Source organism: Mytilus galloprovincialis, chromosome 1, assembly GCF_965363235.1.
Source record: "Mytilus galloprovincialis chromosome 1, xbMytGall1.hap1.1, whole genome shotgun sequence".
Taxonomy (NCBI): Eukaryota; Metazoa; Mollusca; class Bivalvia; order Mytilida; family Mytilidae; genus Mytilus; species Mytilus galloprovincialis.
In genome coordinates, this window is record NC_134838.1 from 95,334,934 (window position 1) to 95,359,871 (window position 24,938).

The 24,938-nt window shown below is 31.8% G+C and overlaps 2 protein-coding genes across 6 annotated transcripts in view; one reads left to right on the forward strand and one right to left on the reverse strand.

Annotated features, from left to right (window-relative positions):
- Positions 1-3,566, reverse strand: part of LOC143045686 (regulator of nonsense transcripts 2-like) — a 66,062-nt gene extending 62,496 nt beyond the window's left edge. For 2 of the 4 annotated variants that reach the window (XM_076218376.1, XM_076218392.1), the window contains exon 1: positions 3,357-3,554. The gene's annotated coding sequence lies outside the window, so the exon portion shown is untranslated. Of the gene's footprint in view, positions 1-3,356 lie in introns of all 4 variants that reach the window. The other 2 variants (XM_076218382.1, XM_076218402.1) reach the window with 2 other exon arrangements.
- A 135-nt stretch (positions 3,567-3,701) lies between these two features.
- Positions 3,702-24,938, forward strand: part of LOC143045702 (protein MCM10 homolog) — a 50,342-nt gene continuing 29,105 nt past the window's right edge. The window contains exons 1-14 of one of the 2 annotated variants that reach the window (XM_076218412.1): positions 3,702-3,799; positions 9,055-9,097; positions 9,823-9,912; positions 15,999-16,286; positions 17,028-17,168; positions 18,279-19,028; positions 19,317-19,496; positions 19,712-19,843; positions 20,530-20,644; positions 21,447-21,600; positions 22,536-22,694; positions 23,115-23,254; positions 23,625-23,705; positions 24,589-24,684. In XM_076218412.1, coding sequence (XP_076074527.1) covers positions 9,091-9,097; positions 9,823-9,912; positions 15,999-16,286; positions 17,028-17,168; positions 18,279-19,028; positions 19,317-19,496; positions 19,712-19,843; positions 20,530-20,644; positions 21,447-21,600; positions 22,536-22,694; positions 23,115-23,254; positions 23,625-23,705; positions 24,589-24,684 — 2,333 coding nt within the window. In that variant the 5' untranslated portion in view covers positions 3,702-3,799; positions 9,055-9,090. The remainder of the gene's footprint in view (positions 3,800-9,054; positions 9,098-9,822; positions 9,913-15,998; positions 16,287-17,027; positions 17,169-18,278; positions 19,029-19,316; positions 19,497-19,711; positions 19,844-20,529; positions 20,645-21,446; positions 21,601-22,535; positions 22,695-23,114; positions 23,255-23,624; positions 23,706-24,588; positions 24,685-24,938) is intronic. The other variant, XM_076218421.1, reaches the window with a different exon arrangement.

Here is a 24,938-nt window from a genome sequence, read left to right on the forward strand (position 1 = left end):
GGTTTAACATTACAGTGCATTAATATATAATCTATGATTTATATTGTAACGCCGCCTCCCTGGTGTTAGAGTCGGCCACCAGAGAACACAGGGTCACAAAGAAAAGGGGATTTAAAGGATCTATAAAGTGAAAGGTTCGACGTCCACTTTTAACCGTCGGACCAAACACATTACAGAATGGTAAAACGTATACTTGTATTTATATATAGTTATGAAATAAAATATCTAAATAAATAAAGTTTCATATTTTATTAGTACGAAAATAAATAATCTCCGTTGGAGAGACTGGGTCTTGTAGGCTCTGTCACTGGTCTGGTCGAGTTCCCGGTAATGATTGGTCTTGCTTCGACATACAACACTAGTATAATTCTCAACAGTCAAGTCTCAAAGTTGTCACTTATTTGGACTATTTGTATAATCTCTCTATATAAAGATTTTACTACCATATTTCACCTTATACCACACCAACTTGGTATAATAAAAAACATCGAAAATATTAAGTACCGAGACCAACAATTTTAGCACCGTCAGCCACCACTTTAGCAACCCTACTTAGCACTAGCACCGACAACCTTAGCACCGTCACGGCAACCCAGCTTGGTACCAGCACCGGCAACCTTAGCACCGTCACCGACAACCTGATTTAGCACCAGCACCCACAACCTTAGCACCGTAACCGGCACCCTTAGCACCAGCACCGAGAACCTTAAATTAAAACAAAGGCAACGTTCAATAAGCTACATATTCCAGCTTTTATTAAAGTTTGTCACTACCCATTCTTTGTCAACCCAACACTCCGTCGTTTCTGTTGTTGTTTTGGTATTTATACTTTCGACTGACCAATGACAGAGCGTGTTACATATTGTTTACCAATCGGCAACCATGGATCATATTAGGGAAACTCCCGTAATGTTGATACTGTTTGTAAACAATGATTGATCTTCATCAATAAAGATGGGTTTCGACTTTAAATTTATTAGTAGATCATTAGAAGAGTTTTATTTGAGTTTATAGTATAATAAGGTAACTACCGCGAAAATACGGAATCAGTACGTGAACTAAAACTTCTTAACAAACTAACATACACAAATCTGTCGTATCATGAAAACAACAGCCAAAATAACAATGACAAGTCTTACACTACTTGTAACATTAGACATCTCACTAACATCTATCGTTTTATCCTCAATAATTTCGAGAAACTATACAGACATAGGTTTACTATAAAAAGGGGGGAATGTCGGCATTACAATATATACATTGTACATGTATGTCAAATATTTATTTTTTGAAGTTGTTGAAAAATGCATTTACTTTAATTCCTTGTATTTTGTCACATTCAATATTTGCGTCAAAATTTTAACCTGCAACAAACCCTTGACTACTTTGCATTTATGGAAATTATCACGGTTAAAAATCAGTGATTAACCCCATCACATACTTTATGTGTCATGCCCGAATTAGGAGCCTGTAGTTCAGTGGTTGGCATTGGTTCATGATTGTCATCATGGTCATATTTTGTTATGAATTAGGCTGGGTTTCTTTTCATTTGAAGTATTTCAGACTTTGCATTTACATGATTTATAAGGGGCCTTTCATAGCTGACTAAATTGTATAGGTTTTATCTCATTGTTGAAGGCCTTATGGTGTCCCCTTGCACATGTTTTGCCTTCCTATACAGCACTTTGTCCATGTTCTATTTCACATCCTACCATGACCCAAGACAAATCAGATAAGGGTCAGGATGCAGAGCAGGTGTATTACATTGCATGGCTATATCTTGATTCTGTCCCTTCTGTTTTCAACACGGGACAGAAAGATATTCAGCACGCCGAAAGATGGCATTCTCATCAATATTAAATATTTGAATAAAGGAAAGATTTCAATCTGAAGTAATAACGGAATAAAGTGCATTTACATATTATTACATGAGTTTTATTCCGTAAAAAAGATATTGCTTATATCAATTGAATTTGAATAAGACCCTTGTTTATATAGTAAGATCAGTATATAATAGCAATCCCGAATAAAATACCATGCCATTTCATCATAATACAAGTTGAAAACAAATCACAACATGAACAGATTTAGTATTTGTCAGGTAAACAAGATTTGATTACTAATCAACGCCAACAGGTAATATTTTAAACCTAATGAAACTAATCAATTATGTTTATTCCGTAATAAATATTGACCATCATTTTGCATTTAAACATAGAATTACGGGATAGAATAAACTAAATCCATAATACAGCACATTACGTTTTTTTTTACTGTGCTTTTTTCCAATTCTTTCCCCCCCAAAAAAATCTATACGGTTACCCCTTTTTACTATATATTTTCCCCAAAGAAAACCCTTTCATATTGCATAGTAATGCTACTGTCATTCAGAAAGACACTATTCTATTTGGGTTTGCTGTTATTTACTGATCTTGAATGTAGCCTGTCTATCATTCAGAAAGACACTATTTTATTTGGGATCGGTGTTATATACTGATCTTGAATCTAGCTTGTCTAACATTCAGAAAGACACTATTTTATTTGGGATCGCTGTTATATACTGATCTTGAATCTAGCCTGTCTATCATACAGAAAGACACTATTTTATTTGGGATCACTATTACATGTATATACTGATCTTGAATCTAGCCCGTCTATCATTCAGAAAGACACTATTTTATTTGAGATCGCTGTTATATAAGTGATCTTGAATCTAGCCCGTCTATCATACCACCCATTACATCTCCTGTTTATTTCCCTTAGCATCAAGTGTGGACTCAATTTACCATTTAAAATCCTTGTTCAGATCAATCAATGGTAACCAGGGGTCGAATTTAAGCTTTTTTGTGCACTGGCCAGCTGGACCAGTGGACTAAAAACCTACTGGTCCGGCTCCAAACCTACTGGTCCTAAAAATGTCGTTCATTCGACAAACACTTATATAAAAAATAACCCAACCCCCACCCCCAATACGGGTAATTTATTTCGAAGATATTTTTTTTTGGTAAATAAATTGAAATTGACAAGCAGTCAGTGATTTTTATCGACAATTCTCTACTGGTCCACCGGACCACCAGCTGTCAAAGTCTACTGGTCCGACGAAAATTCTACTGGTCTCGGACCACCGGACCAGTGCTAATTTCGACCCCTGATGGTAACCCACATGCAACACATGTACTGACTACTGTAGTCTTTACCCACATTCATTGAACCCTATATAAAAAGATTGTGTTATAGCCTTGTCGAATTGTATGGCATTATGATGTAGAAAATTATTCTATTTTCTCTTATGATCTCTTATGGCTTAAAATGAAAGTGAAACTTGATCTTTATTTTGATTTTTGTTGCCAACCTACCTCATATCTTTTACTGAAGAATTGTCGAATCATTTAATGAACAACATGTTCCACACTACCATGGCTAACTTATCTACAATGTTTTTTTAACATTTACAGTGTGTCATCTCAATGTGATCGTAAAATTTACATTTATTTTCTGACTCTTCATTTGGCAAAATTATTGCAGCTGGCAGTTAAAAAATATGGCGTCTGCAAATGATATTTTCGTACTTCGTAAATCCGGTTTTTTTATCAAAATAATTGTCAGTTTCATAATAGTTAATTGAAATAGATATATGTATATAGAAACACCGCTTTCTCCCTTGAAACTTATATACGAAAATTACAAAATATTGGATTTACCTTCTCATAACTTTGGCGGCAAAAATTGTAAACAAACCGAAATAATTTATCCAAAAAGTTTGGTCTGAAAGTGATACATGATCGCAAATCAGGTTTTTGTAAGATCAATTTATAAAACATACTTTAGGCCAAAATAAATAGTGTGTTTCCTATTTCACCCCGAAAAAAATTAGGTAGGGTAGGTAGGTAAAACATTTTATTTTATGAAAACTTTTTATTTTTTTCTATCGATGACAGCAGAAAAAGATTCAAAATGAAATCATTTGATGTGCCTGCATGCTTCTTTGATATTTATTAGTACTTAATTAAATCTACAGGTTTTTTAATTTTCTGTAAAAAATATAAGAAATATAAAAATAAACTTACGAATTTCATGGGCCGTAATAGGAATATGTTCTTGCCAATTAATATCTTAAAGCAAAAAAGGCAGTGAAAAATCTGGCAAGGTATTATTGTTTGGCCTCGTTGAACCTAACAATGTAAATGACACACAGGGCATACATGTGGGAACAGACTCCTACCCCCTTTTTTTAGTAGTAGAATCACTGTAAATTGATGCTAAGCAGCGGCTTATGATTTTTTTGGGGTAATACTCTTCCACCCTCTTTATTTGATAAATAGATGTGTTTTGATGTGTGACAGAATTTAATCTTGAGGAGTGGGGTTCTGACAATATTAAAATTTCAGGTTTTGAGAAAAGTGAGAATCTTTGTCTTTATATTTAATACATGGAAAGAAATTGAAGATATTAATAGGGCATGATTTTTTTCCCTTCTCTGGTATAAATTGTTGTGGGCCAGCCAGAGAAAATTTTAAAAAATAAAAGTAGACATGGTGCAGGGGCAGATTCATTTATAAATGAACATGAATCATACACCATGTCTGCCTACTGGGGAAAGCTTTCTATTTCTCGGTACACATTGTCTGCCTCTTGTCATCATTAACTCCAACTGTCAAATCCCCAAAAGCATTAACAGCCGTTATGTTGCGTCTGAGAACAATTTTTTACAACATTCGTAAGAGCATTTTTTACAACAAAAGCTAGATTGATTTTAGCAGTAAATTAATGTCATTTTACTCTTAAAATTATTTGTCAATTATCGTCTTGTCATATGTTTTCGTATGTCATAAAACTTTTTTTTCGTCTATAGGTCCATCATGTTGTTCTTTAAAAACATTCATCATATTGTAATTATCCGGAATTCATATTGATGTCATTATATTTGCAAACATGTGATCACATTTTGCATATTTGACAGCTATTAAATACGCTGCACGGTTGTCGAAAAGCCATGCTTGTTTATTTAAAATCTTGGTTTTTGAAACGCTTAACTTATCCATATTGGTCGTTGCTATCAAACGTTTTGAAGATCTGTAGTTTTCTAAACAAATAGTCGGATCCGGACAGACCGAAAAATCCAGATTTTTCATATTTTTTTTTATTTTTGTCAATAAAATATTTAGGGTCGGCGTCAGAAACGGAGGTAGGGTCGGGAAACCGGAAACACACTATTAATTTATTTTGGCCTTATAAACAACAGGATTGGGTCTTTTATAAAAATGAGTCAGGTGCCACTTGAGAAAATCTATTCTGAAAACCTAAATATTTGCCTATAAAAATGAAATATCAAACAGGGGTGTATCCCAAGCCTTGATGCTGGGGTGGGTGGGGAAGCACCATAAGACCAAAATTAAAAATTTATTTAGAGATGTACATTTGTATATATGTGAGTGTGGACGGTCAGGGATCTCCATGGCCTGTTTAATACACCTTATCGCTAATCACGGCTTACCCGGCAGCTTGAACTTTTGACGCATACAACAATCACTTTTCCATTTTGGCGTCAGATATTTTGTTTTGTAACGTCAAAAATTTAGGGTAACATGTGTGATATTCAGTAATGACGGACAAATAGCGATAAGGTGTATGATGGCGCCCCACCATCGTCAAATGACTCGTGCAATCGTTAAATTGTCTTCCGCCATCGTTCAAAACTGCTATTGTTTTTTTTTATAGCTGACGCCATTTATTTAGCAATTATAATCAAATGCATGCAATTGCATAACCCTTAGGCTTTTTTTATATTATAATCCAATACAGTTCTAACTCCTGACGGATAACCGATCGCTAGTCACTTGTACCTGAGCTTGTACAGGTAGATCAACAAACCAGACAGGAGAATACTATCTGAAGATAAACGATTCATTTATCGAATTATACAACTAAGTTTCAGCAAAGGAGGATTTTGAAAATAAATAACTCAGCCTTGATAATCACAAAAATAAATGGTTTGTTCTGTGGTATTTTGAAAATATATTACCTGACTTGCAATGTATTGAAAATAAATAACTCAGCAGCTAGGTCTAATCGAAAGTATGAGATGGCACCAGATTCTTCATAAATTCATCTTTTTTCCCCAAAAAAATCGGGAAACACTTCCCAATTTTTTTAACAATAAAAATATAAATATCTTTTAAATATATTTTCAAATAATGAAAGGGTTTGGAACACCCAGGCCAGAAAGCATGATTTTGCATCATTTGTTCTATAGCTTCTTGCATGGGCCTTCAATGGCTCCAAAATACTTTAAAAAAAAATTTTGCCTCGCACTGCTCAGCGAAATATCTTGGCCAATACTTTTAAAAAAAGCTAGTTACAACAAAACTTTAATACTATGTATGTATGCAATACATGTATATGCAGTTGGGAATATAAAAGATTCATTTCTGCAGAGGATGATGATTAACTCTAGATCTGATTAAATGGTACATAATGACTCGACTATACATGTATTATTTATAATAAACAAATCATTTAAAAATTGGATGTTTTCGAATATCATAAATATAGTTGTGAAAATGAATAATCAGTCCCTTGCTTTTAATGAAAATGAAAAATCTTGCTTCAATAGTGCAGAAAATGAATAAGCTGTCCTCTTAGTTTACAAAAATAAATAACCAATCAAAAACAAATCCTCCTGCCCCCGTTTTTTTTCTTCAATTTTTTAATTTTATTGATTTTTCTACTGTTATTGGGGACTTTGTCCCCATAATATTCTTTCATCGCAAATAACTCAAGTACTGCTGTGACGATAATACAGAATTACATATGCATGTACATTTTGTACAATGTACTTTAAAAGTTAAAAAGTAAAAACTTAAATATTTACTGTGAAGAAATATCTTTTGGTAATTCCGTCCGAGTTCATTTCATAGTTTACAATCAAATTGATACATCCGCATTTCCGGTTTATATTCAGACTCAAAATTAACCCGAATAATCCAGTCGTTATATTCTGACTCGCTATCTATCGCTACATCGAGAGGACACTGACCGATAGAGGACCTGAATCATTCGAGTTAACTTGAAATATGCATGTTGCACAGCATCAATTTGCTAGATAAAGTCATTAAAAACCTTTTCATTTGTCAACGTTTGCTTTACAAATCTCTTCAACCTTTTACATAACCTGTATGAATCGTTTTGTTGTTGCTGCAAATCAGCCATACCAGTGATGGGTTCATGACTTTTGAATTTGACATTGTCCGTGAAAAATAAGCTCCACATGATTTTTAACCCCCATAGCAATTACCAAAAATAGCAAGAAAACTAAATAGGGACCTTCATGACAGTTTTTGGTTATTCTCAACTAAGGGGGGAGCATGAAGGCTTGGCATTTGAATGGTTACAAACAAACGGCAATTAATGAAAATATTGATACTTCTATAATGAAAATTAAAAAAAAATATGATTTAAATAAGCAATGAATTAGCATGTTCACCATTCCTTACATGGAGGAATGAAATACTTTCGATCATGCTACACTGTACGGCGTAAACACAGTTTGTGATGGTGAAAATTCCTCCATCATTCAATTTTCATCCATGGAGATCCCTGGACGGTAATGGGGTGGGGGGTGGAGTCGTGCGGATCATTGTTTCTGAAGTGGACTTGGGGAGCGGGAGGTCTTTTCACCACCGAACACCCCAAAAGTTTATTGTTTTGTCTATTATCGTTATAAATGAGACTTAAATATAATATTCAAGTTATTAATTCAACAAATCAGAAGATTGAACTCTGCAGACCCCCATGGACACCTCAAATATATTTTTTTTTCATTTTTTTTTTCTTCTATCTCTTCTATAAAATAGTTGTACCAATAATAAGAAAAGAGACAAATATCAAAATCTGACCGAGAACAGAGGTCGAGGATACTTGAACTGATTACTAATTATGAATATATTTAAATTTTATTATTTTAATAACACACAGAAAGTGATGAATCCGGAGACGTTTTTCCTTATATTGATTATCGATTTTAACATAAAAATGATGCCCATAAAAATCTAAAAATTGATTAAATTATACATAAATTGTTTTTTCGTTTTATTGTATAATATCGCATTTTTTCTCAGTGGTTGGTGGTTTTTGGGGTGTACTGTGGTGTTTGATAGTGAAAAGACCCACCCCTTGGGGAGCATGTGCCTCCCCTGCTAAATAAGGCTCTGTCATATATTTTGATTAAAAATTAAAGACCATGCAGTTGCAGAAAGAAAGGAATATTAGATATGTTAAATATTAGAAGAATTGAAATTGGAATTTCCGTAAAAACTGGTTAATTCAGCACTCTCAACACTGTGTTCACTATTGTTTTGTTTGATGTGAACACTGAAATGTTTGAATTTATTTGTATTGGGTTTATTATAGAAGGTTGTAATGGGGGTACCTTCATGACAAATATTTCATATCAAATGACAATAACAGTAATTTTTGGTGCATGCTATGTATGTGGAAATGTAAACTTTATTTTACACCATGTTTTAACACAGTGTTTGGAGTATGAGAATCAGTACTCTCTGTGTGTACTGTAGGTATTTGTCTTGCCATTTTTGTTAAAAGACCAAGTTTTTATTTTTTGCAATTTCATCTATCTAAAATTTGAATTCATCCATATATATTTTTGATAGATTCAATTATATTAGGACAGTGTTATTTGTCCATGTAAAATTCAGCTGGGTAGGAATTCTCTGCTTGCCATCTTGCAAAATGGGAGTTGGAACTGTGTTTGGCAAGAATTGTTGATCTAGATTAAGACAGGAAGGTCTGAAATCTTAATAAAGACTTATATAATTCTATAACATATTCACATGCTTACAATGTATCCCTAGTATTGAAACTTTTTAAAGGTCATTTATTGTTCATATAATTTTTTCCTTTAAAGTTTTTAATCTTTTGTTTTGTTTGATAAAAATGGCAAATTTGTCCATCAAGTTTGTTCACATCATTTGTTGACTCAGTGGACTTGGATCCATGATATTGAAATAAAATCAAATAATTTTTTATATTTTTCAGATTCAGAAGTTATATTAGGAAAAGAAAATCTGTCAAATGGATGGTATGATGCATTTACCTATATTTGTAATTATATAAAATGGTATAAAAGTCTGAAAAGAAGATTTTAGAAGACCTACAATGTACTACTGGCCTACTTGAAGTAGAGGAAAAGTTGCAATACTCTACTTTTACTTCCTGTTTAACATTTATACCCTGATAGCCAATTTCAATCCTAAATTGTCTAGTCATGGCATGACAACAAGAACAATGAAAAACAATTAAAAATACTTCAATAAAAATGAATGTATAAACATGATCTCAGAAGAATGACTACAAAGTTACTTTGAAACTAATAAGTATCCATTAATCATCACAGCTTTTTTGTTCAGTACATATTGCACGTTGATTATGTTAATTCATCATGGGTTTATTTGTTGCCTTTCCTAAAACACTAGTCTTTTTAGCAATGTTTAAAAGTAGAGTATGATAAAGGAAAAAATTAGCTGTTACCATAATGTCATAAAACCATATTTCCTCATTCAGTAGATAACATACATTGTGGATGTATCAAGAAATATAAAAACTCTTGATACAAAAGTTGTTAAAACTATGAATAGAAAGGTAGGAGATGACGGTTTACGTACAAAGCCTAATATTTTTATGAGGGCTTTTCCAAAACTTTCGTTTATTTACAAGTTGTCTCAATTGCAATCATATCACATCTTTTTTTTTATAAAGCTGATTGTAAACTTCAGTTGAACAACTATTCTACATTTTGCTTTCCAGAAGAATGTGACCTAGATGCTTTAACAGCACTTTTAGAGGATTCTGACTTAGAAGAAGAACCAGTTGATGCTAAAAACAGCAACTCTCAAGGTACAGTACGGGTAGGGACTTATTTTTATGGATGTCTTAATCCGTCTAGTCGGATATGAATAATCCGACATTTTTATGGTAGGTAGTATGGTCATTAATCAACAGATCCAGGTGTGAATGGTCCTTTCATCTTAATCCGTGTTGCTAGAATTACGGTTCACTGATTTCAGAATCAGGTTACCTGTAATTTTAACCTTTCAGTCACTTTATTGATTATATTAGTTCTACATCGTATTGACATAAAATATTTTTACAGGTGAAGTACTGGAGAAAACTTTGTTTTAATAAAAATAGCCTATTTTTGTTAATTATGGTTTTTATATTTCTTTTATATATTTATTTTCTTTGTTCCTCAAAATTATTTTTATTTTATGTTCCTTTTCGTTTGTTTTTTTTTGTATCTTTTTCTTATTTGTTTGCATAAATTTTTTAAACATATATATTTTTACATGTATTCTATTTCTTGAAGCTTACGGTTATTTTTGTTTTACTGATTTATTTTCCACGTAAATCCATTGATTAGCAGAATGCTGTCTCAAGTGCTGCTGCATACGTTTTAGTTTGACGCGGTCACATGCAAAATATTTCTATAATTTGTATTTAATATTCAGTCAGTGTTGGGTCAGTTCCGAGATGAAAATAATTACAGTGAGCAATACTTGTATATTACTAGTAGCTTGATGATTCTTTGTAGTTTTTAAAGCAATTGCTTTTATGCCGTCGCGTATGGCCATCTTTGTGACCCAGATCAGAGACTCCGCCCAGATCAAGCCATAGTATTTTGTTAAACAGGCTCCTGGTCAGTCATTCTTTAACACCTATGTATGTTTTCTAATGCAATACATAGCTTGAAACTTTAAAAAAAAGTTAGTGGATTTAAGAAGTTTCAGAATATGTTCTTGTAGATGTATTTTTGTATTTAAAGGGTCAACCGTTTGACTATCAAATAACATAGAAGTCCGAGTGAAAAAAAGTACATTTTTATAAATGCGATTCCGTTTTCCGCCGTTCGTACGATGTTTCAACAAAATATGGATTCATTTCAGTTGTTGATTTAGTATTGAAAATTTAACTGAATTATCTCCTAATAAATACGTTTTTTTATGTTTAATTTGTGTTTCTTTAAGAGGTCAGGTGCTCTTGTTCATTCATAAAATTATCGTTCATTCATACATTTATCGTAAAATCAAAATCACTACACTACACTGGTTAATGCGTAGTGTCAAATTATTACCTGTAATCTAAAAATAGACAAACTTTATTTGCGCAAATAATTTAGCGGAACGAAACCCTTGTTGAAAACACATAACAATAAATTCGTTTTCCTTATGTCAAAACTCCGTAATATTTATCGATCACCTTACTAATGAAATGGACCCGTCCAAACGTAGTAGATGCCAAGTCGGTCCAGATGAAGAGATATTTACAATTTGGAATTTTCTAGTTTATTAATACATAGATTGAAAAAAAGAACGTCTTTTTAAATATCATGATCAAAACTGGGTTTGCATAACAAATGTCAGATGAAACCATTATCCTCGTCTTTTCAGTGAACAAGTCTACTACGTTTGTTGACACTCGACGGTCCACCGTGTTAGCAATTTTATTTCACATGTTTTCGAAATATTGAAGATCATGTTTCACAATGTTTCCTGAAAATTGATAAATATCAAAGCAACTTAGAGCTGTTTGTTCTTGTTCGTATAATAAAATTGAGAATGGAAATGGGGAATTTGTCAAAGAGACAACAACCCGACCATAGAAAAACATACAACAGCAGAATTAAGGTCACCAACAGGTCTTCAATGCAGCGAAAAATTCCCGCACCCGGAGGCGTCCTTCAGCTGGCCCTATACAATATATATACTAGTTCAGTGATAACGATTTAATGTCATGTTTGTCTGTGATGACCCCCCTTTTCGGGATTGCATGAGAATTGTAGTTATCTCGTACCCACATGCACTTGTTTCTATCCATAGGAAGGTCGACTATCCATATAAAACTATTTATATGGATAATCGACCTTCCTATGGATAGAAACAAGTGCCTGTGCTCGTACCGCATCAGAAGGACACATATCAACTGAGCAATAATGTTTGGAACTTGGTTTTAAAAATGATGACAAAGTAACATTATGAAAATATTTTTATTAAGCTGAAATATACATTTATTCTTTACATGTTTATGTCTTGTAAGATATTTATTTCTTTCCCGTTTTTTAACATTTGCGTCTGGAAAGTTGAAATGTTTTAACTTAATCATTTGTGTTAATGGTTAAATATAAATTAATAATGAAAATTGTTAAAATTAAATCAATAAAGGAAATTATTGCCAAGGAAGTTACAAACACTACCAGGGGATAATCCATGATGATTTCTTTTTGAATTATATGTTTCAGCACATGTATATTTGACCCCAACTTTAGCCTGGTAAACGTGTTGTCTCCTTTTGAAATATAAAACATATTAAAAATGACTTTCTGCTAAAGTCTTTTATTTATATAAAGTTAAAACCTTCTTACTTTTAACTAGACAACACTCATGTCAGGTTTAATTCTTGTATATATGTGGATGAAAAATAAAAGTCCCCAAACATTAACATGGCAGCAATTGCTTTTACAGCCTTTAAGGCTTTGATTACTTTTTACTGTAAACAAATATTGTCCGAAAGTTGGAGATGTATAACTAAAATAGAACGCAAATAATAACACTAGAAGAAAATATTGATTCTTCCCGGGCATAAGTTTATTTTAAGATTTCTGTGTTTGTTCATTATGCTAAATTAATATAATTGATCTGCATTTGGGTGTAGGGGGTAAAAGGGGTCCGGATCTCGAAATCCCGGGCTTAAAAACACGAAGTCCCAAGGTCCCGAATTTAAATAAATTTAAATCCCAACATCGCGAAAAAAGAATTCCCAGATCCCGAAAGGGTAAATCCCGAAATCCCGAACTTAATTGCATAATATTAATTTACGCACACTCATGTTTCCATGTAAAAAAGGAAACTTGTATGTTATATTTTTTATAGCAATCTAAAAAATTCCATGATACACATATCAGTGATCAACAGCGTGTGCACGTGGTTGAACTTTAACTTGACTCCACTCACAATAATATTGAATGCTAATAAAAGATATTAAAGATCGATTTTGTCCACTGCACGAGATTTTTATATGGCGGGAAATGTCGTAACAGTAAACACAGGTGACCTTACTGAACGACCGTGGGAAAATCCATTCATGATTAAATTTGATGTGGAATGATTGACAGTATTGTGCTTTAGTTTTGAGGCTCTTGATCGATTTACCAGAATAGAAATTTAATCGATTTACATACATGTATAAACAAAACAAGATTTAGTCTTCTTTAACTATTTTTTGTTTTATTTTTATCAGTCATTTCCCGGATTCCCATTTAAATAATCTATTTGGAGACCTCCTTTAAACTTCGGAAATAATACAACATCGATTTAAAAAATCATACTGACTGCGCGAGCTTTAGAATGACTAGAAGTACGACGAAAAAGTAAAGACAGATGTGATCACGACTAGTACGACTAGCCTTCAACCCCATTGGGGTATAAATGTGCATTTATTCAATAAACTTTATAAGGTTAAACTTTGATTTTCGTGTATCGATTTGATACAATTCATAAAATATATTTATAACACCGGCGATTTTCATAAAATAATTTCAGACATGAAAATAGAAAGGCATTATCTCGAGTGTCAACAATTCAAAAAAAATAAAATATAGGAATCGAAATATGATCTCAGCGTTATAAATATTGTATTAAAAGAAACCAATTGTTTGACTTTGAAAGAGATTAACGGGAAATATGTCAAAATAGAAAGCACAAGTGATCTGTCTGACCAAAATGTTTTACTTGCGAGAAATGATTGACAGGTGTGAATAGATGTAGAGGCTCCGACGGGAATTGTATCAAAAGGAAAATAACTTAATTCACAATGCCTATACATATTTTATAAATACGATATGTTGGCCTTATACTTAAAATTGAGTTTCTAATAATAACATATAAAGGAACAGGACGTTAAAAGGGGGAAATAATATAACCATCAACGAAAACTCGTATAATTTACGGGATTGAAGTCTCAACAATTTGATTTAAACTTCTATTGAAAACAGTCTTGGTTGTTATTAGGCTTATTATTTTGAATTAGATGAAATATTTACGGTTTACAAATACAAATACAAAATAGTGTATTGGCACAAAACTATTGAAATAATTGGCAACACAGTATATTGTTAAAAATCGTCTTTATTTCATTTTCAAATTATAAAAAAAATAAAATTATATTTAATTTTAATTTTGATTCTTATATTTAATTTTGATTTTAATTCTTTCTCTTTGAATACAAAACAATATTTTATATTTATCTATCCTCCATAAATACTAATATATCTGTACAGGTAAAATTTAATTCTAATCAAGCTGGTACAGATTGATTTACGACCTTCCACTTGGATATTGCACAGCAGGTGTTTATTACACTGGGACAACTGTCCGACCAGTCTGACATCTAGACAGATTAAGACATCCATAAAAATAAGTCCCTACCCGTACTGTATATACAGACAATATAAAACAGGGGAGAGATCCGTTTGCGCCAAAAATGCGTCCTTTTGCGCCACAACTTTTTTTCTCTAATGCTACGTTTGCGCCACCTGTTTAAAAATTACATGGTATCATTTGCGCCAAAAATAGAATATACGATCGCGCCAATTTAAAGAAAAACATTCCTCAAACAAAGAAACAGTTTCCTGATTTGGAAGGCAAAAGGCAATCTAAAAGTGGAATATAAATTAAATGTCCATTCCTGAATCCATGTATTGTATACAATTGCTGGAAATACTTCGGACAACCCTTAAATGTTCCATCAGCAAAAACATCATCTGCCCCGCATACAAAGAAATTTCAAGTTAGCTTCACCACCGAGAATAACAATGCCACTTTCAATATAATTTACTAAAACAAACTCTTCTTCTTTATTTGTGATCACTCTTCCTCACTTAAAATTTCTTGAAATTCTACTGAACTTTTTGGTTGGGCAGGGTACAGCTAGTTATCTTCTCTCTCTGTACATAGACTGTCTTATGCACTTCAAGTCATTTTTCTGTAGATGATTCTCTTCGTGGTGGAATAGCTCAGAACATATGCATGCTGTTCGTAGTATTTGACGCTCTAACTTTTGTGGGTCTGTCTCATGTATATGTGCAAGATTTCCACTCAGACAAAAATGATACTTAAATATATATTAATCTTTAATATGTACGATCGATATGTGTTCAGGTAAATTGGCGCAAATGAGTTCCGAAAACTGGCGCAATTGATACATTTGGAAAAAAAAATTTGGCGCAAATGATACCCCTGAAAAACAGTAATTGGCGCAAAAGGAGTGTTGCCATAAAACAGTACAAAAACAGATTAAAAAGTTGTCAAATCACTACATACCTCAAAGAAAAGTACATAGAAGATGAAAAAATCATTGACATGTATGGAGATGAATGAATTTCATTTTATGATTGAAAATATTATGTGCCAAGATTTTCGAGATTACTCTTCAGTAGTTGATGATGATTAAAAAAAATGGAGAATGGAAAAAGAGAATGTGTTGGACAACAACCCACTATAAGAGGAAAAACAGCAAGAATAATGATTAATATTAAGAATTCATTTTAGATAAACAGGTATTCAAAGAGAAAAAAAGTGCTAATTTTTACAATATGAAAAATTAATAGTGAAAAATAGAGGTTTTAAAAAGCATTTGCTTTTGTTGTCATCGTGGTTGTCCAATTTGTTAATCGTCAAAATAGAGTGCACAAGTTTATCAAGATCAAGTAAAATTATGTGTTTGCTTGATTTTGCATACAAATTAATCAATTTGATGAAGCATTCCTCAAATGCAATATTTTAATGGAGGTTTAAAAGTTAACCGTTTTACTTAGAAATGCTGCTCTGCTAAAGATTGCATAACAGGCTACATACAGGTATTATAAATTTATAATTCTATATTGGTCACTTAAGGTGGTTGTACAGGACCTTTCCATCATTTACTTTCAGATAATATTGATGATGGTTGTGATATAGATGAGATTACTGCATTCCTTGAACAGTCAGATAGTGAAGATGAGACTGAAGTAAAGACAGACATAGGAACTAAAGTTACACAACAGTCTAATAAAGAAATCACTTCATTTCTAGAACAATGTGATAGCCAGGAGAAATCTGTTGTTAAATCAGAAAAACATGCTGGAACTGAAACTGAGCAATCTGATAATAATGAAAAAAATGATCCATGGTCAAAAGAATGTAATGAATCCAAACAGAAAACACAAGACAAATCGGAAAGTAAGTTATCAAACTTCGATTTGCAATGAATTTCATAGCACAAGCATCTGAAAATTTGGTTTATAACTATCTTTCCTCCATTGGTATAGTCCCCTTTTATAAGCTCACCTGGCCCTGAAAACAATGATATTTAGAGAGAAACTTTTTTCTGTTATGTCTCATTTTGATAGATAAATAAACTCTAACTCACAAAAATGATCAGCAAGGCAAGATCTATCAATAAGTCAAAGAAACTAAACAGATTAAAAGATCAGTTATACACGATCCACAAAATAGTGATTTTTGTCATCAATGGTCTATTCTCTTCTACAATGTTGGAGAGTGTCCTTTGTTTGATATGCCCATATACCAAGGTGAGTGACACAGTCTCTTAAGAGCCCCTAGTTCCTATTGTGAAATTTTGTACAATTTTACCATATGAAATATTTGAATATTGTTATACTGCAAGCTGTGTGATAAATCACACTTGGCCTGGAAATTGTGCCTGGATTTGTATGTTATTGGAGAAATCCACAAATGTATGAATGAAACTGACAATCTTTCTTGTGAGTACAGATATTTTGAATTAAATTAATAATGGTTGAGACTATGTGACTAGACTTTTTTACTTAGATGATATTGTATAGATCTTTGTTGTTTTTTTTCTTTATTTGTCTTGTCCATAAAATTTTTGGTTCATAACTATGTTTAACCCATCCAAATATTTTATGTTTCTTTTTGACCTATCTTTGTAATTTGTAGTTGGAAATGGTACTGAGGATCAAGGTCATGAGAGTGATGATGGAGGTCAAGATTGTGGGAATGATGAGGATCAAGATTGTGAGACTGACGATGGAGATCAAGATGTACTGGAGAAATCTGTTGAAGTTGACAACATTCAAGGTTTTTATAAGTCTTACTATAAATCAAAATTTTAAATAATCTATAATTTTACATAAAATATATAAAATATGCCAAATTAAGGTTTAGACCAGACTTTTAAGGTGCAATGAACATAATAGAGTGGGGGGCTCATATTCGCCGAGGACACAATTTCGCCGTTTTATGATTTTGGGGTGTAAAAACTTCAAAGGATGGCTGAAATGGAAGAAATGTGCCGATAAATTATGATTTTATAACAAATATGATTATTTTTTAAACTTAAACAAAATAACGGCATTTACTGCAAAAGGGCCGAAAAACGGACAACAATATTCGGTCAATTTCCTGAATGAAAAACAGGATTTTCAAAGAATGTTTTCTTAGTAATTTTTTGACTGATTGGCCTAAATTTCTGTTTTTTACACCTTTGAAATGTCTGCTGTTCATCTATAATGAAATTTATTTGATAAACATTATATAAAGCTGCAGTTATTTGGTTTTAAATAGATGTGTAAAAACGACGAATATGTGTCCCCCATTGACAAAACATCAGGAAATTTCAAACACCCTTTAATCTAACTTTACAGATGATTATTTTCAAACAAACATGTTTTCAAGCTTAGGAATGTTTTGCATTTGAAGTTATCTTCATATAAAAATATCAATATACTTCAAAAACATATAGACCTGAACATAAACTGTAGAAAACATGGAAAGATATGGCGAAAATGAGCACCCCACTCTAATGTGATGAATTAAATTTAAGTTTGTGGTCACATCGACATGAAAATGGGCACACATATATAATAGATAAAAGATGTTGTATGATTGACAATTAGACCACTATATCCACCAGAGAATAAATGACAAAGATGTTAATAACTATACAACGAAATGCCATACCAGATAGTAAGCTATAAAATGCCATGACATGACAAAATGCTCATTATTAAGTGAATTGTATAATATGTATGCCAAATTAGAGTTTTGAGGAAAAAATTCATTGTTCACATAATATTGAAATGTGATAATCATGATAGTGCATGCAAGGCTTGGTACCAGTCCTATGCACACATACTCTAATTTAATTTTAACTGATGAAAAATATGTTTTAAATAATTATAATTTCAGCTGAATTACTTGAAATGCAAAGAAAGATGCAAGAATTACAGAACAGACTGGCAAAAACAAAATCAACAACTCCTAAAGATTCACATAAAAACAGAACTTCAAAACACAAGTCACCCAGTTCTAAGCAAGATACAAGACTGTCAGAATGTGGCAAAGAGACCATCAGTTTTAAACACAAATCACCTAGTGCTAGACAAGATACAAAACTCTCTGAATGTGGCAAAAAATCTACCAGTTCAAAACACAAGTCACCTAGTGCTAAGCAAGATACAAGACTGTCTGAATGTGGCAAAGAAATAATTAGTTCTAAGCACAGTTCATCTAGTACTAAACAAGTTGCAAAAAAGCTGGATGATTCAAAACATAAAACCATTCACAGTCTAAAGGATGTAGGAAGTAATGGAAAAAAGATGAAAATTGAGAAAGATGATAGTATGGATCTAAAATCTCTTAGAGAAAGGGAAAGTTTGAGCAGGGATCATAGTCTAAAACCAGCAAGAAAATTCTCAAGTGGTGAAATTCTAGATAGTGCAGATAAAATGAATATGAAGAAAAAACTAAAAAGCGCTGCTTCAGATTTTAACCATTTGAAATCAGCAGTTACATCAAATAAACCTGAACTTAAGGATAGGAGATCAAATGATTCTGAATCAAAGGGTGCTAACTCAAAAAATACTGGATCAGATAAACTAATTGAGAAATCTATGGTGCCTAGTGGAATATGCAGTCCAACATCATCAGCAAAACCTAGTGAGTTTATCTATTGAAAAATAATTCTTTATAAAGATCATATACATTACTTTTAATCAAGATGAACATAAAGCTTTTATTTCTTGTAAAAAAATTTAAGTTTCCTGATAAGAAGAGATATATATATTGCACCATGTACAATTACTGATAAAGGACAGCAAAATTAATTTTCTCTGTTTCTAGAGTAATCAAATTGGAAAATAAAGCTAATAAAGCTAAAAAGCATTGATAAGGAGTTTCAAAAAGTCCGCATTTCTTTTTTAATTTAACATTTTTATTTTGTGATAGGACTGAGTTTGTCAGAAGATAATGAGAACCCTTTTTTTGGGCCATCTGAATCTACATCTGAGGAATGTTTAGAGGATAGAACACATGGATCTAAATCTGAGGAATGCTTGATGGACAGAAAGACATTAGAGAAAAGTTTGTTTGGTGATGATGACAGTGATTGGGAGCCTATGGAAGAAGGTTTGTTTCCATTAATATTTGTGTGAGAAATTCCTACATGTATGAAATCTACTAATTTGCTGGATATGAACATAGAATTTGATTTGTCGCATAAAAAATGCAGTTTTCAAAGATTTTCAGAAAATGAAAATACTGATGAATATATATATGAATAGACAAAATACTGTTAAATCTTATAGTATTGTCCTTAAATTCAACTTTTAATTGAATTGCAGATGACAAGGTTAACCTTACTGATGAAGGTCAAGAACTTAGAAAAATGATAAAGGATCATGGGAAGGTTAGACAGTCAAATGTCACATCAGAGGAGGTAGAAGCAATGAGAAAGAAAGCACAAAAATCTACTTGTAAGTTATCTCATGAAAACAACAATAAAGATCTTGTGATTTTAAAAATGTGCAAGATAATCGCCTTCATATGAAAGTTTATAAAAAATCTCATATGATAACAGTCAAATAAACTAGATGTTTTTTTAAGAATTCCATCAGAAAATAAGATATTCAGCATATTGCATTCTTTCGAATTCAGTGATAAAATCAATATTGCTAGAATTCCTCACATATTGCCACTTATCATCAAATATATATTTTATATGTTAAGTTTGTTTTACACAGATTTATTTATCCAATAAAAGAAGGTCTCCCATAAATGGATTTTAAATATAAGGACCAATAACTGTCATTTATTATCCAACGTGTATGTTAGATTTTGCTATTGTGTAGCAAAAACAAAGTAAAAACACTCATAGCAATCCTTTTTGTAAGTTTCAGTGATATTTATATTTACTAAGACTAAAAAGTGGGGTAACCCCTTGGCCTTGTTTGTTATAGAAGTCTGTTTGATAAACTTAAGAGGTGTTTTTTCTGGTAGCTGGTTTTCGGATGATGCCATCTCATTAGAATTACAGTTCAATGCCCCTTCCCCCGAACAAAAAATTAATTTCAATGTAGAACAAAATAGCTTTATGAGTTTCTTTCATATATCACAACAAATTGAATAAAAATTATCTTAAGAAATATTTTGTCATTTGAAGGGAAACCAAAAGGACTGCCTACAAATCCATCAACTTCACCTACTGGTAATCAGAAATCAACGAAAGAAAATGATGATCCCTCTTTATTAGATCCTTTTTCTGGTATTAGGATCGTGTAAGTTTAATTTATAGAATGTAATGTCTACTGATAGAATTTTTTATTAAGTAATTTTAGGAAAAACTTCATTTATTAAGAGTGATTGTCGGTGTTTGATTTTAAATGTTAATTTTTTTTTCACTGCAACTAATTATAATGTGACAGAAATTGAGACAAAGGGAATGCTTATCTGGCAGCTGCATTTAACTCAGTATATACATTTAAGATTTCAAAAGATAGAACAGACTATGATTCATATCTAGTATACAGATGCCTTATCTTCTAAATTTTTCGGTCAGTCATATGTCATCGGTACTTGACCTAATTGTCATTGTTCAGTGGTTATAGAATCATTGCAAATCATTCATCTCTGTCAGACCAGGTTCATTTAACCTTAACAACATTTTCATGGTTCATTGATCAATGGTAAGTTTTCATGGTTTATAGGTCTGTTTCTAAAATACTATATAGATAATAGTTCAACTATATATTGTGTTTATGGAATTTTAGTATGGTGTATGTGTCCATCTGGTAGATATCTTTCTGACTTTGACCTCATGTTTTTAAAAATAAAGAAGGATACTGGTGTGTATGTGAAACCTGTAGTAAGAATTTATGATAAAGACTTTCAATACAACATTCTGAGATCAACAATTTCAACTTTTGACTAGGGTATTTGATGGTTAGTTAATTTATTTTGTGAAACTTCACTTTACCTTGAGTCGAGAACTACCCGAATTTACACAAAAAAATAAAATTCTGTGTGGTAAATCATTTATTTTAAACTAGTTGATTACAGAATGAAATGTTTTATTTGCAGAAATCCAAAAATTTCTAGTTTAGAAATGAAATCCAGAATGAGAGATAGAAAGTTAGTGAAGATTTCTAAGATTGATAGAAGAGTTTCTGAGCATGACAATTGGGTAACAATAGGAGTGATTGTTAGTAAGACTGATCCACGACAGTCAGCCACCGTAAGTTACCTTATATAAGTTTGTCAGAATCCTAATATACATTGATGTAGGGATAAAATTTGATTTTGTGGTTTTGCCAATGTTGGCATATAAAGCCTATAGAAATTTGCACTTCATTGAATATTGAAATTCATCTTCACCTATAACCACAAATTTTTGTATACCAGAAATAATAATGATTCCACAGTACTCACAAAAAATATTTTGTACTTTGCTAAAATTATGTTGGATGACTTTTTGTTATCAATTCATCTATGTATATAAACTATTCTTAACTGCATGAATTAAAAAAATATGTTCAAACCAAGAAGGTTAAAGTCATATGAAACCTCAAATTAAAAAAAATTATGCATATGCTCTTTTATAACTAAATGGATAGTTTTCATTAAATAACTTATGTACATATACTTTTTTTTTGAAAAAATTCTTTAATTTGTCCACATTTAGAAGGAGTTTACTTTGTTTTAATTGTTTGCTTCCAGGAAGCAATTCACCGACATATTTTCTGTATGCATAGTGACCTCAGTGTGACCCTCCTCGTAAATATCTGGTGATTGCAATACGCATGAATCTGTCATTAAAATAAACAAGTACCTGATTGTACATGTTAAACACGTTCTCAATACCCATGCTTTTTGTTGATTGTTTACTATAAATAATGACACTAAGGTGTCAATCGGTAAACTTCGTCTTCAAAACAAGGCATTTAATGAGCTGCCATATTTTTAAAACTTAACAGACAGATAGAAAAAAAAATGACAATTATACTATTTTTTTGCGTAAAAAATGATAAAATCATGCACAGAAGACTAAGTTTATGATATATACATGCATTGGTTCAAGAATTGGATAAACATTATTTTTCACTCGTTTCATATGACTTTAATATTCATAATATATGTATAATACATTTAAGAAGCCAAACATAATTTCAGGGTAAAACCTATTGTATCTGGAAACTGAGTGACCTTCAGGATTGTGATAAATCAATATCTTTTTTCCTATTTGGTGAAGTCTACAAACAACATTGGAAGAATGAAGTTACTGCTGTTGTAGGAATACTGAACCCTAATCTAATGGACAAAGCTGAAAAGGTAGGAATACTCAACCCTAATCTTATGGAAAAGGCTGAAAAGGTAGGAATGCTCAACCCTCATTGTATGGACAAGGCTAAAAGGTAGGAATACTGAGCCCTAATCTTATGGACAAGGCTGAAAAGGTAGGAATATTCAACCCTTATCTTATGGACAAGGCTGAAAAGATAGGATTACTAAATTATGATATAATGGTAAATATAGAAAAGGTAGATCTACAAAATCTTTTATCTCATGGACAAGACAGAATAGGAAGGAATCCTAAACCCTGATGTCATGAACAATGCAAAATGAAATATCCTTAGACCCCTGAATGTACTTGAGTCATGGATCACAAATAATGTTGATGTACTCTATTTATTTAGTTTCCCAATAATAATACTTGACAGTAAGCAATTCTTAGTTTCAGTTTTTTTTCAGGCTCAGAACGACATGGCCTTCACTGTAAATCATCAAGCACAGATAATGTTAATGGGTTACTCTAAAGACTTTGGCAGATGTGCTGCTATGAGTGGTAAAGGGAAGAGCACAGGGAAACACTGTTCTAACTTCATAAATAAGTAAGTTATGTATGAATGGAAAAGTTTTCTTAGAATCTTTCGTAACAATTTAACTGTTGGAATATCCTCATGCTATGAATTCAGATTGACACTTAATCTGGATGTTTATTTTCTCTTTTGAATTGTTTCCCATTTAGAAAATTTAAGAAAAAATTAGACCAAGTGATCAATTGTTTTACTGAGTAATATGCTGTGATAAATTTTTTTAGAGACTTCATATTCTTCATCATTTGCTTTATATATCAAAGTTCTTCCCTCTTTATATAATTGAGGCTTTTGTTTGCCTGTTAAATTGGTAATTTTAATATTTGATACACTTTCACTTTTTGTCTTAATATGACAATACATGTCTGTTCTGCTTATATTATAGACAACAAGGAGAATTTTGTACATTCCATGTTCAGAGAGCATATAGCCATACTTGTTCAAAGAGAACAGAGTTACAGGGAAGGTAATGATCATATATTCACAATACAGAAGTTTAACTGATCTTCCAATAGTTTTTGATAAATATTTAGTCCATAAACTCATGTTCTCTATATATCAAGTACTTTATTTGCTTGTTTAATATAACTGTTAGTGGTTTTTAAAACAAGATAGTTAAATTATATTTCTCCTGTTAATACTTAACAAATTTTATACATCAAAGATCATTCAGACAGCATACAAATTTTAAATAAGTGCTCTATTCTATTATGTAATACCATAATTCTAATCATGTCATAAGAACATCACTTTGAATTCTTTTTATGCCTACGATAGTAGAGGGGCAATATGTTTTCTGGTCTGTGCATCCGTTTGTTTGTCCGTCTGTCCTACTTCAGGTTAAAGTTTTTGGTCAAGGTAGTTTTTGATGAAGTTGAAGTCTAATCAACTTGAAACTTAGTATACATGTTCCTTATGATATAATCTTTCTAATTTTAACGCCAAATTAGAGTTTTTATCCCATTTTCACGGTCCATTGAACATAGAAAACAATAGTGCGAGTGGGGCATCCGTGTACTATGGACACATTCTTGTTCATAATATTTTCATTTATTCTGATATTAAGCAAAACTTTAAAAGTAGTTTTGTTGTCAAAATGTGTATAGCAATAAAAAATAGGGCTGAATATTTTTTAAGGCTTATGGTTAGGTCATTCAGTTGTAGCCGGTATTCATGTAAAAAACACAACTCATCAGACTTGGTTATAAAGAGTAAATAAAAGATAAGTCGTACATAATTTTCAGCACTGTGTTAGTAAGGCTAAATCTAAAATTTTGAGGCAGAGTTAAGTATCTTCTTTCTGTTTTAATAGTTTATATTAGATTTCAACACAACTTTTAATTTGACAGTTTCTCAGGGATGACACCTACTAACCACAAATATAAACCTCAAGATAAGAAAGATGGATTCTTCTTCTATCAAGGACAGACATTTACAACTGGAAAGTAAGTAATTTAGTGATACTTTTCTTATATATCTCCAACTTTAATATATACTTCCAGTTTCTTCTTCTTTGACTAATAGATATTTACAATGATAAATCTCAAGAGAACAAAGCTTGCACTTAAATGAATTCAGCAAAATATGTTATATCCTGACACCCTTTATAATGATTTTTTGAAGAATGCCAGAATAGATGAAATAAAGTAATAGTCTGATTTCTTTGTGTACTGAATTTTATATACTCTTTTTCAGAATA